Here is a 13,909-nt window from a genome sequence, read left to right on the forward strand (position 1 = left end):
GATAGGTATGTAGTTATTCCCATTTATTAATAATTTTTTTTGTTTGTTTTTTTGTAGTTCTTTTTAATTCTCCTACGCTCTTGTATGTTGATGACTTTCTCTAACGTCTTGTTTGGATTCTGTTCTCTTTTATATACCTACTATAGGTTTTTGGATTGTGGTTACCATGTGCTTCATATATTCCAAGCTTTGTTTATAGCAGTCTATCTTAAGCTGATAGTCACTGCAGTTCATATACATTCTAAAATAACATTTTTACTTATACTCTCCATGTTTGTGTCGTTTTTAATTTTTTTTTTGAGGTTTTGTATGTATCCCTTATTGTTGTACTTACACAGGCTCTTTCTACTTTTGCCTTTTAACCTTTGTACTAGCTCTATAGTTGGTTAATCCACTGCTTTTACTAAGCTTTTTCCTCTGTCAGAATTTTTTTCCTATATTCTTACAAATATTTTTACTTTTCCTTCTAAAATAAGTCCTTTGACAATTCTTGTAATACTGGTTTAGTGGTAATGAACTCTTAGCTTTTTTTTTTTTTTTTTTTTTTGGTCTGGGAGCTCTTTATATCTTCATTTCTAAATGATAGCCTTGTTGGGTAATCTTGGTTGTAGACCTTTGCCTTTCATCTCTTGACTAGTCCAATCACTTGTGGACTGCAAAGTTTCTGTTGAGAAATCAGCGGATGATGTTATAGGGAGCTCCATGTACATAACTGCTTTTAAGACTTTCTCTTTAACTGTTGGAATTTTAATTATGATGTGTCCTGGCATGGGCCTGTTTATCTTGTCTGGGACTCTGTGCTTCTTGGACTTACATATTTGTTTCCTTTGCCAGGTTATGGAAGTTTCGGTTATTATTTCTTCAAATAGGAGACCAGAAGGAGAAGAGAGAGCAAAATATTGAAAACCTATGATGTGAATATTGATTGGTATGTTTGATGTCCCAGAAGTCCCTTAAACTATTCTTATTTTATAAAACATTTTCTCTTTGCTCTTCCATTTGGGTGTTTTCTGCTACCTTGTATACAGATCTCTGATTCAGTCCTCTGCTTCCTCTAATCTGCTGCTGATTCCCTCTGATGTATTTTTAATTTGTTTTTGTGATATTTATTTCTGATTGGTTCTTTTTTTATGTTTCTCTTTGCTGAAGTTCTGAGTTCATCTATTCTTACTCTAAGGTCACTGAATATCCTTATAACCATTGTTTAGAACTCTGCAAGAGGTATACTTATCTCTATTTCATTTAGTTCTTTTTCTGGAGTATTGTCCTGTTCATTTGGGACGTATTTGATTCCTCATTTTGGCTGACTCCCTGTGTTTGTGTCAATGTGTTAGGTAGCTCTGCTACATCTTCTGGTTTTGGCTTTATGTAGGTGTCCTGTGGGGCTCACCTGAGCAGGTACTCCAGGGATCTCCTGTGTGGGGGTGCTGACCCCCATGGAATGAAAGTTGCTTTTCAGGGTTCTGGTGTCTGGCAAGTCAGCTGCTTGAATGTGTTGTCTGTGGAGCTGGTTGGGTAGTACTCTGAAGCCAGCCACAAGGTATGTTCTGGGGCCTCTTGAGAGGGGCTCTGGTGCAGGCCATGATCAGCTGTTGCCTGTGCACGGCCTAGGACAACCTGTGCTGGGCTTGGGGCCACTTAGCAAGAGGGACAGGGCACGCTGAGGTTAGCTGTCGTTTATCTTGGATTCATGGGCCTTTGAGAGGTTTTAGGAACATCTATAGCCCAAATCTGCTTGTGTAGAAAAGCTGCTGAAAAAGGTTTGTTCCGGGTGTCCGACTTGGGTACAGTCCCAAGGAATCACCAGAGCAGGAAGACGGTTTTATCCAGGGTAATGGAGAACTCTGATTTGGCAGAAAACTTAACAAAGGAACAATGTTTGCCAGCACTTCCAGCCCTCACCCTGAAGTTAGTCAATTTAGTTCCTCCTTGCTGCTTTTCACATTCCTGCTCCTGTGCCAAAGCTCAGAGCAAGTGAGTCTGTGCTCAGGCCCTTTAAAATCTAGTGGCCCTTGTCTTTCTTGGACATGATTCCTGCTGGTTTTTTCAGCTAGATGTTATGGGCACTAGTTCTCCAGGCCGGGGAGCCTTGTGTGGCTGGCCTCTGTACCTGAAATATTTCTCTCAAATCTTAATTGCTACACTATGGGTGTGGGGCCTGCTTGTTCTGCATCTCTGCCCCCTTTTACCAGTCTCTTTATATCCTTAGTCTATAGTTGTAATTTTGATATGGGAGTTAAGCATAATGTTTACCTGCTCTCTGGGTAAACATTGTACTTCCAGCCATCTTGACTGGAAGTACATTACTCTTTCTTTTCCTGAAAATAGACTCATTACAAATTATTTTTCCATTATTGCCCATAATCCTGATACGCTACCAAAGTTCCATTTGGCATAATTTATCCCACGTTTTACCGTGGTTTAGGGAAACTAGTTAAAATATTACAAACCTTGAAAGGACTGGTATCAAGTTCTATGGGGGACAATTTCAAGTCACAATAGATCTCCTGGGTCAACCACTTAATCTTCCTTTGTTTTCAGGTTATGAACTTATGAAAATTCTCGTATTCAGATATAGAGAACCCTGTGTTTAAGTAATGGTAAGGAGTACCTGTTGGTAACTAATTAGCAATACTTACATGGTCCTGGGGCAGCCATCACCCAACCTTGAACACAAACCCTGAGTGGGCCTGTTCTTTCCCTGCCAGACCTTGGTACATCAGAAAAGCTATGAAGATGCAGTTACCTATCATGTGCCATGGAAATGAGACCATAAATTACGTTCTGTCAAGGCCACTGCCTGCCCAGTTCTTTTTGATGTCTTTCTGAGAATCCTCATGGAATAACCATATGAGGTCAGTACTATTATCCTCCTTATTCTTTATAGATGAGAGAAGTAAGGCCCAGAGAAATTTGTAACCTGCCTGAGGTCTGGGTTCAGATGTGAACAACATTCTGACTCTTGAATCCACAGTCTCCAACCACAACACTGTTCTGCCTCCTGTGAAATTTCTAGAAGAGGAGCCATTCAAAGGAAAACAAAGAATAAACCCAGGGGAATGATATTTCAGGGAAGACTGTTCTAAATGCATGCTTTTTTTTCTATCTTCATTACAATCCAAAGATATTTAGAATGGCAGTGGTTCAAAATAATTTATACGATGTTTTATGTGTGGATAAAATTTAGGAACAAATTTTAGGGCCCCATCAGGGTACATTATGAGTCAAAGTACACAAAATGTTGAAGTTGGAATAACTTAAAATCATTCAATTTACAGATAGGGAAACTGAGGCTAGAGAAGCGAGGGAACTTAGAATAGTCAGAGGTCCTGAAACCTGGCTGTACATTAGAAACACTTGAAAAGCTTCTAAAATTATCCATGTCCAGGAAACACCAAAAACCAATTCAATCAATCTTTGGGGAAGGTGTGAGGTCCTGGAATTTTAGTTGCGAACCACTGGTACAAAGAAAGAAAAATGGACCATCATTTGAAGTTTTAAGCTCTGTACCTGGTTCTATCTTTAATTTGTAGTCTCACAGGCTTTATGAATGATTCAGATGCCATTCGTTATTTATATATCAAAATTATAAATGACCCAAATAGGCAATAAACTGTAGCATCTCCACATGAATTTTTGTAAAACCATGGAATTATGTTTATCTAATGCTTAGTTCCAAAAGCAGGATACAAAATTCCATGTACATATGGAAAAAAAAATGGTAAAGAAAGACATCAAAAACTGGAAAAGGCTATTATATGATTCCAACTAGATGACGTTCTAAAAAAGGCAAACCTATGGTGGAGTAAAAATGTGGTTTCCAGGAGTGGGGTGGGGGAAAGATATGTGGAACACAGGATTTCAAGGACAGTGAAACTGTACTGTATGATATTAAGATGGTAGATACATACAGTTCTCCAAAACCAGAGAATGTACAACAGCAAGAGTGAATCCTAATGTAAACTATGGACTTTGGGTGTCAATCTAGTTCATCAACTGTATGTAAATAGACTGCTCTGGTGCAGGATACTGTTAACGGGGAGGTTGTGTGTGGGTTCAGGGGATATATGGGACCTCTGTACTTTCTGCTCAATTTTGTCATGCATTTAAAACTTGAAAGTTTTACAAAATAAACAAAAAAAATTTAACTGGCATCATCTTGGCCAATGGTACTATAGGTGATTTATTTCTTCTTGCAATTAAAAATATGCCCCAAACCAAAAAAACAAACCTATTGAGGTCCTCAGTTCAAGATGAATGCCAACAAGAGAATGGAATGTTCTATCTGATACACACGTGATAGTTTAAGTGGAAATATATTAGGCTTTAAAGCAGAAAGATCACACTTCGCTCAGAAGATCAAAAAGAGCAGTTGTACTCACCATCCTTGCAGATGGCTCCCATTTGACACATTCCTAAGTCTAGGAGATACCCACTGGGGCAGCTCGTACAGTTCTTGAACCCTGGACCACTGCATGTCAAACAGCTAGTATCACATCTATGGAGAAAATGTACAATTTATCATCCTTTCACATATCAGGCATTGAAAAAAATGTTTGCTATCAACCTCTTAATAATCTTAAACTTATATCTCTCTTTGTAGATGACACAAAAATCTTAAAATAATTGCTAGGGCTTGACATTAAAGAAAATCTAACAAGTAGATAATGTGATTTAAAAGGGAAGCAAGCATGTGTGTGAAAGATGTATATTACTTTAAAGTGTTCCTAAGGCAACAGAATAAAAATATCAAAGATAAGTTGAGTTAAAGCTCTAGGGCAGTGTCCATAGGTAAATGTTCGAACCTTATTATATCATGAATAATTCTGTTTCACATAATTTATGAAGACAGTCAAATAAGGAACCCAGTAACTAATTGCTAAGGCTTGAGGGGTGGATCTGCTTACTTTTTGCAGGATTTGTATCCATTCTCTGAAGAGTGGTCAAAGTAATAGCTGATACTACAGCTCTGCACACATCTCCCATCCTCCATGAAGTAGCCCTCTGTGCAGTTAATGCATCCATCAGCTCCTGCCCCTTAAAAACAAGACAAATGCAGGAAACCAAAACAAAACCTCAGAAGAGGTTGCATGACAGGCTTGTTCTTGCACAGTTTGTGAAAAGCCTATTAAGAATTATATTTTAATATCTATACTTTTTAAAAAATTATTTTGGGAAAAAACACCCCCATTTTAAATTGCGCCCATTAGCCAAAACCATCGCATCATTTGGAAAGACGATCTATCACTGGGGTATTTAAATTTCTCACTGAGTATAAGATACTGAGGACTGGCTTTTGATGAGAATACAGACATGATTATTGGAAGAGAAGTATGCCTTTATAGCATTTACTTTAAAAATATTAAGCAGAGTTGCAGGAGCGATGGCTAAGAACAAATAAACCAGAGCCAGAAGAATAAATGAAAGGACTGGGGGAGAAGATACCAGCACAAGTGGCGCAGAAGCGGTGGCAGGGCTGACAGTCCTGGCCATTGAAGTACTGTCCATCCTCGCAGGCGATGGAGCACCGGGATCCCTGCAGGCTGAAGACACAGACACAGACTTCTGCGATCAAGGCAAAGGTGTAATGACTCCCCAGCTCCATATGTAACAAATATAGTTCCCCTCAGAGACCTGTGGATTTGGCAAAGCTTCAAAGCAGGGGAAATAGCCCTTGTACCCTTTTATTTATTTTTTTCCTCTTGATGCCTACAATGCTTCTCTGTGCCTTATAATGTCAGTAGCAGATAAACGTGCTTTAAGCTTTGGGGACATTCCTTTGAATTGTTAAACTGGCTGATACATCTTACACCCTGGAGGTTTTAAAAAGTATTTTATTGACAAAACAATCACATTGCCTAATAATATGCCTAACACTCACTGAGATCCAGACCTACTACACAATAAATTTGAAAATTGTTTCATAATTATAAATGCAGTAGGAACACATGGTAAATGAATTATAACTCAATAACAGGGCACAACTATCTCTGCCTAAACTCCCAAGAGTAGCTTTTTTTTTTTCTGTTTAAGAGTTTCTGATTTTATTTCTTGGTTCCCACAACAGAATTCTAATATACTTTTACTTCTGTCTCTTGGTTTAAACTTTGATGAATAATTTAGCACAATTGCCTACCTACACTGCTACTTCCACAAACATTTCAACCTTTGTGAATTGTTACTATTTAGTGTTTCTGGGCTTTATCTGTACCATATTTTCTCTAGCTACCACTCAGTACTGAATGAGTTGCTAGAATGTCAAGTGAGAAATGTATATTTTTTCATGTTCTTAATTTTTATCAGCTACAGTATTTCTCATAGTCTACTTATTAAAATTCAAAACAAATAATAGAATTCACAATATTTAATATAGAGTTATTATTCATTGGATAACTAAGTAATATAACTTCAACAAAGAAGGATGTAATCCTATATCAAGTCACCAAATAGATGATGGTACTAAGATGGGTATCTAAGCAATAGGGTCACATGGGTTCTAGTATCTTAAATTCTTTATCTTGTTCCAATTCACATCTCATTTGACTTTTCTCTGTATATGAATCAAAGCGATTTTACAAAATAAAATTTACTTCAGTAAAGAAATCGGGAAAGATTAAAACCAAAGTAGGTAAAAAAGAATCCCAAAGAGTCCTGTTGTTTTAATCTATTTCCTTCCAGTATTTTATGCATAGGTATTTTTCCATGTTTGTTCTTAATCACTATTTAAAAATTTACTGGCCTCTTGAGGCAAAAATGGTCAACTCTAGAAGCCCATAAGGAAAATATAGGGACAGTCAAAGGGAGTGAGTGAGGGCAGCATAATTAAAATTGTACTCCATTCATAGATATCCTCACTGGCAAGAGAGAGGTGTCATTTAAAAAAATTCCTTCCCCTTCTGAAGAACTGGAAAACAAGGACATTGCATTAAATGGACCCTTTTGTGGGAGGAAATAGGACCACTGAAAAACTTATCAAAGTTTTTAAAAAGCTGCCTAGGTTTTCTAATAAACCTAGATTACTTTTGAGATTGGCATTTATTCAGCAGGAGACAGAGGCTGCACTGTGTGAGGAAGGAACGAACTAAGTGGGACATGTAACAGAGAGCAGTCACTGGGAACCCTGAAGCTTTCTGCTGCTCCCAAAATACAGGGATGGTGTGGCTAATGGACCTGGTCCTGTGAACATGTGGGTTCTTTCTCTGATAAACCAGCTGGGTTAGACCTGTGCATGCTGAGCACTAGAAATGTGACTGGTGTGGCCAAAAAACACAATTTAAAAGTTTAATTTTAATTCATTTAAATCTGAATTTTATAAATTGGCACTTGATTCAGTCAGTTATTAGCAAAATTTTGAGTAAGTTTGAAACAACTTGGCTACTTTCAACTAAATTTTATAAAACCTAAATACGGATCAAAAAAATTGTCTGAATTGAGATATGGTTTAGGGGTAAAACACACACCAGATTTTGTTGTTGGTCCAACAAATAATCTTAACTTTTTATTTCTCATGGACCAATGTGTGTCAGATAGTAGAATAAGTGCTTTGTAAATGTTATCACAGTTAATCTTTATCATAATCCAGCAACATAGGAGTTATTATCACCATGAGAAAATTGAAGCTCAGAGTAGCTAAGTGACTTGGCCAAGATCACACAGCTGATAAATAGCAAAGGAAGATTTGAAATCACATCTACTTTTTATTATAATAATCTGCTCTTTCTCCAAAAAGAGTTAGGCTTAGTCTGATATTTGTCAAGACTGTCTTGAGATGAAAGGTGGTAAGCAAACTCGCTGAATGCCTTTATGAAAAATAAGCCACAGATTAATCAATAAATATAAAAATGATTTAATATTAACTAACGTGAAGAATTACCTGCCTGGGCTCTGCCTATTTCACTACTGATCAAAGGTGAAAATCGAGGTATCATCAATACTCAAAAGGGATTGAGTGCAGCAGAATTCTAGCTCTGTGTAAACCCAGAGTCCAACCGCTCACTCAAGATAGGATGTTCTGACTTTCTCTATGGGAATCAAGAGACTGCCTAGTTCATTTGAGCAGCATGTTGTTCTCTCACAGAATATGTCAACTATAATAAGTCCTTCCTTAACATCATCAATAGGTTCTGTGTCTTTAAGTGAGATGATGTATAACAAAATGTTTTACCCTTGGCTATTTGATAGAAGCGAGAGTTACTGGAAGACCTGCTCAATCTGGTTTTAGCGGTGAGCAAGTCATCCATTCAAGGAAAATATTTCTAGGTGTTAAACCTATGTGCATACCATAGCATAATGGAACCAAGCCTGAGGTACTGAAGATAAGAGGATGATTGGCTATATAATAAAGATAAGGAAATAGTTTCTAACCATCAAAGGAATGAATCGGGGGGATTAAATATAATTCATTGGTATAATTTACACCATAATCCTTGACTACAGCACTGCCAATTAAAAAGCGAGAAGAAAACCCATCAAATGGCCATTTTTATTTCCTTGTTTCTTAGCTATCTTTTCTAAAGAGAATTTTATTTGGTTTATAAACCTTCCTTAGCCAAGATGGCATCAAATTTTTCACAGTTAACGGGAGATATAATTCAAATAGCAGTCAAGTGTTTGAGAGTCAAACCAAGTGTGATTGAGAAACTCCTTGGACTGTTACTTGATGCAGTCCTTCACTGTCTTACCTTAACCCATCCCTACATTCTGTACAGTTGTGGGATTCAGTACATGTCTTGCAGTTTTCATTGCATTTCCGGCAAAGATTTTTTTCTGTTAAAAAAAAAAATAATAACAAGGTTATGAATCAGTTGGCCAATTGGATTCCATAAAAGCATGTGGAGATATCTCAGTCCTTGCTAATATATACTATAGTCCTTATAAGGACTTCCTGGAGGTCCATCTCCTTTCTCAAGTCTGAGGCCCATGGCATAAACTATGTAGTACTTTACAATCTTCTGGCAGTCATCACCTGGTCTCCCCTTCACTGTGCCACCGGGAATACAGGACATGGCATAAGAGCCGAAGACAGAGAAACCTAGATTTGCGTTCTGTTTTTAGCATTTCCTGTGGGCAAGTTCACGGTCTTTGTTACTGAATTTATTACATTCATATTACAGTGATGCCTACCTCTTGACTTGTCTTGAGTACTTAATGAATTTATTCAAGGGAACTGTATAAACTTTGAAGCACTGTAAATGTGCTAAAAGTAATTATTACTAGTCATGATCATATATGATCATTAGGTTGTATATAAATGGACACATCGAAAGAGGAAACTATAGCAAAGGCAGTTACACTGAAGGAGAAAGATGCACAGACCACTCTTATCAGCAGAGTGTTTTGTTTTGTTTTGTTTTTTGCACCTACAGCACCTGGTCTTCCCAGGTGGTCTCCCATCCAAGTACTAACCATGCTTGACCCTGCTTAGTTTCTGAGATTCAGACAGGATCGGGCTTGCTCAGGGTGGCATGGCCATAGACAGCGAAGTATTTGTTTGAACAGCCTTTCTTGATTACCCTCCTTCCAGGTTTTGGAAAAAGTCCTCACTCTCAGTTATCTTGATCCTGTCATATATCATCTAGAACCAAATTTCTTTTCCAAGGCTCAGACTTCTTGATAGAATTTTGACTTTTTTTTCTTTTTTTCAAGGAATACTGCTTATTTCTGTGGATCTCTTATTCACCTTCCCCACTCCCATCTTTTCCTTTCTCCATGAAATTGTAACTCATGTGCACATTTTGAGGAAATGTGCACATGAGTTATAATTAGACAACATTGCACAGGGGAATCCCTATCCATTGCTCCAGGGTAAGGTGAGAGATCCCATCTGCCGCATACAGAAACACCTACCTTTGAATTAAGAGAGAATTTGACTTCTTAAAAAGTGCATTTACTTCAAAAGTCTTTCCTGATTATAGAAAAAAAAGAAAGAAAACTGTTCCTTTACACTTGGGTTTTCTTTCTTAGGTTGTGTAGAAACATAAAATTCTAGTGTCACCATATACTGAGCTGTGGCAGCCTTGTTGAGACAAATTATCAAGAACTCAGACAGGAGGCAAGCAAAACATACTAGCAGCCCTTTTCAGGGCTATATCTGAGTACTAACAGTCATGCCCAAGGATTATTTAACTCTTGAGAGAATATACCTTTGTTTACTAATGACAGGTAATCAGGGTCCAGACTCTGTGAAGTACATGTTAACTTACAGAATTTTGTTTTATAAAGTTGCAAATCATATCTGTTCATTTGAAAAAAATAACCCCCAAATTCTAGTTGTATTGCCACGTAGGAAATTATTCAGTTTTGTCTCTAACTCAGCAAGTGGATTTCATTTTGCCTTTCTTAATGGACTGTAATACTGATAGTGTCTGAACCTATTCATTACCTTATAGGTTCCCTCCTTAATGGTTAAAGAAGTCTTTGACACGTGTTCATTCTACATTTACAAGAAAGTCATGTTTTTTAAACTTTTTGAAAAGCATACTTTGAAATCATGCAGGCCTGGTTCCTTTGGTTAGTATGCAGAAAAGAGCAGGCCTGAAAGCCTGCTTATAAGGCTGGTATTTAAGATTGGTATATTAAGGCTGGGAACTTAGATTTCAGGAGGGTTTCCACAATCCCAACTGAGAAGAGTGGCTCATGATGCCTCAATTGTGTGTACAAACAATATAGTTTATGCTGAACACCAACTTTCCTTCGGAAGTCTGGAATTTTGTTGAGGGATGGGCAGAAGATGCCTTGATGATCACTCCCCAGTAACAACCGTGAGCACAGAGACCTGAAAGAGGTTCCCTGATGGACTACATTTCAACATGTTGCACAAATTGTTGTTGGGGGAATTAAATGTATCCTGTGTGACTCCATTGGGAGAAAACTCTTGGATACTTGGGCCTGGTTTCCAATGGACTTTGTCCAATGAGCCTTTACCTATGGCTGATTTTACTTTATATCCTTTTGCTGTAATTAATCATAATTATGAATCGATGAGCACAACTATATGTTGAATCTTGCGGGTACTCTTTAGCAACTCACTAAATCTGGGTATGGACTTGAGTACCCCCCTGACACAGTTACAGTCATTTTTACTAAATTCTTTTTTATAAAACAATTCTAAATTGTTCTCTTAAAAAACATTGGCTAGATCCTGTTTATATCAAGCAAGTCCTCGCTTTCATACAGGAGAAATATTCCTCCCAGTGTCACTCAAATGAAAACCTTACATTTGTTCTCTAAAGTCCAAATATTTTAAATCAACTCACTGGTGTCCTGATATGATCCATCAGGGCAGTGAGTGACACAGCTGTGGGTTTCTTCATTCAGGAAGTATCCATGTTTACAGGACAGGCACTGGTCACCGTGGCTGCCAAAGCAGGACTCGCAGTTGGGAGCACACTTCCTGCATCGCTTCTTGTCGGCATGATAGTGGCCAGGGGGGCAGCTGGAGACACAGATCCTGTGTTGTGGAACAATAAGAAAGAAGGGGAGCGTCACCAATAACTCGGTCCTCAGCATTCTCCTGGATGTGCTGAGCAAATCACTGTCCCAGTCTCAAATCCTTTTTAAACCCCGATGGTAAGTAATACCACATCCAGAGGGCCAAATGCTGTTAGTTATAGCTTCCTCCTGTGTAGGGTGCTGAAGCAGCAATGCAGTTACACGGTAACAAATCCTTACCAAGTGAGGCGTATCTTGGTCCAAACCACCTTCCAGTTTGGGTTTAGCTTTTTAAAGGGGATGATGGTCAGAAATTGAGGCTCAAGAGAAAGTTAGGGCATGAATTGAAAAGAAAATATGTGGGAACCATGATTTTATACAAAAAGGTCACTAGTGAGGGGTTACTTCTATTTGTTGGTTTGTCATATGGATTGTGTGGGGGTGGTGGTAGTAGTTAAATGCTGTCTAAATATAAATATATTTAAATTTATGTTACTTATGATAAACTTAAAAAATTACTTCCTTAATTGAAGGACAAGGCTTTATTTATTCTTTCAACAAATATTTACTAAGTACCAATTAAATGGCAAGCATTTGCTAGTAAGTCTAGGAGATAATAGAAGTTCAGAGATAGCCAAGGGCCTTTCCTTTAAGGAATTTAAATTCCAGCATGGACGTAAACAGGAATTGAAAAATGTCTGTTTGTGTGGAGTGTGGAGTCACCACAAGTCAGCATCCCATCGTGAGTTTTTGCTTGAAGTAGGAGGGAGAAGGTGGCAGGGCTGTGAGAGTCACGGCAGGAGAGCATGGTCTCTGACGGACAGTCACTCTCCCGTGGCCCTGCCCTTTACGCACGTATCTGCACGGTTTGAAGCAAAAGCCAGGGGCTTGGGCAAAGGGTCCAAACAGGTCCTCGGTGCCCAAAGTGGAATAGCGAAGATGAGCAGCAAACAGCACCTTTGTCACATCAAAAACTTGCACGTGGGGGCATGTGGGAGAGCATCTGTTCGGCCCATACACTGGCATTCTCATGAAGAGAAAATGCAGCTGTGGCATCAAACATCAATAGGATGGAAAAGAATGGAGGGGAAGACCAGGCATACACACAGCTAGTCCCTCCTCACTAGCTTTCCAAATGCAAGAAAAGACATTTGCAGCTTTATAGCATGTGTCTATTATGTGTTTTTGAGTCAGCTCGGATTCCCTGGCGACCTTATAAATGAGTGACATCCACAATGTCCTGTCCTCAACAGCCCTGCTAAGCTTTTGTAGACTCATGCCTATGGCTTCTTGTATGGAGCTAATCCATCTCATATCTGGTCTTTCTCTTTTCCCGCTGCCTTCTATTTTTCCAGCATTACTGTCTTTTCCAAAGAACCGTGTCTTCTCACGATGTGCCCAAAGTAGGACAGTGTCAGTTTTGTCACTTTTGCTTCTAATGATGTCTCAGGATTAATTTTCTCTAGGACTCACTTATTCATCTTTCTGGTGGTCTAGGGTATACACAGAGCGTGGCTTCAACAGCATATTTCAAATGAATCAAAATTTTTTTCTTTATGGGTCTATTTTGTATTTCATAATTCAGTATCGGTTTTACCATTTTGAATTACACAAGGAGGTGGTGGGTTTGTGCAGCAGCATCTTTCCTGTGCTTAGGTCCTGGTGGGGGAACATCAGGATTCCTGGTGACTCTGTGGGAACCCCCAGGGACACATGGGACATGCTGCGGAGATCTGACTTGGCCTCTCTCTTACCTGGTGTTGTTTTTCAGCTTGTAGTAGTAGTGCAAACAGTCATTGCAATGGTCTGGTCCCGGCCCGTCACAGCCAACCTCGCTGCACTCAGGGTCGCAGGGACCTTGCCAAAAGAAATTAGAACACCACTTAGAAAAAATGATTTTAAGTCGGTTGGATTTACCTGGAACTGGGTATACAATAAGATTTTTTTTTTCTTATGCAGTGAGAGTTTAAGATAGAGGAAAAATGTTCGACGTACCTGTAAGCCCAGAGATGGACTCTAGACATTTTGGGGGAAAACCTCATTACCTAAATATTAAGAATGTAAATCCTAGTCATGGCCTGTTCTTCAAAGCACATATGGCTGCCTCGTGGGAGATAACAAATATTTCAGGATTTGAATGAATGCCACTGTAGCAAATGGAGGGAAAAAAACCCGACTGCAATCAAGTATCCATAAAGATAAAAATGTTGGATTTATAGAAAAATGAGAAGATAAGGCTGTTGACAGAAAAAAAAAGTTATTATTCAATGCTTGGACCAGATTGCCTGTCTCGTCTAAGGTCATTAAAGCCACTGAATACCTCTGAGATACTGTAGCCAGCAAGAAACAGCATTATGGCATCAGGCACAAGCTTATCAGCATCTAGCTTTGGATTACAAAGCAGGTACTTCAGGCACAGATAATAGATTTAAAATTGCATCCTACCTATAGGCCAATGGGCAACTCACCAAAAGAAAAC

General features: G+C 38.6%; 1 protein-coding gene and 1 pseudogene across 5 annotated transcripts in view; both read right to left on the bottom strand.

Annotated features, from left to right (window-relative positions):
* PCSK5 (proprotein convertase subtilisin/kexin type 5) overlaps nt 1–13,909 on the bottom strand; it is a 400,819-nt gene that overhangs the window by 133,794 nt on the left and 253,116 nt on the right. For all 5 annotated transcript variants that reach the window (XM_036218095.1, XM_016127089.2, XM_016127088.2 and 2 more), the window contains 6 exons: nt 13,185–13,287; nt 11,256–11,449; nt 8,682–8,766; nt 5,446–5,543; nt 4,908–5,037; nt 4,383–4,498 (listed from right to left, as the gene is read on the bottom strand). In XM_036218095.1, the coding sequence (XP_036073988.1) occupies nt 4,383–4,498; nt 4,908–5,037; nt 5,446–5,543; nt 8,682–8,766; nt 11,256–11,449; nt 13,185–13,287 (726 nt within the window). The remainder of the gene's footprint in view (nt 1–4,382; nt 4,499–4,907; nt 5,038–5,445; nt 5,544–8,681; nt 8,767–11,255; nt 11,450–13,184; nt 13,288–13,909) is intronic.
* Nucleotides 9,357–9,476, bottom strand: LOC118600874 (annotated as a pseudogene).

The sequence above is a fragment of the Rousettus aegyptiacus genome, unplaced genomic scaffold (genome assembly GCF_014176215.1).
Source record: "Rousettus aegyptiacus isolate mRouAeg1 unplaced genomic scaffold, mRouAeg1.p scaffold_m13_p_3, whole genome shotgun sequence".
NCBI lineage: Eukaryota > Metazoa > Chordata > Mammalia > Chiroptera > Pteropodidae > Rousettus > Rousettus aegyptiacus.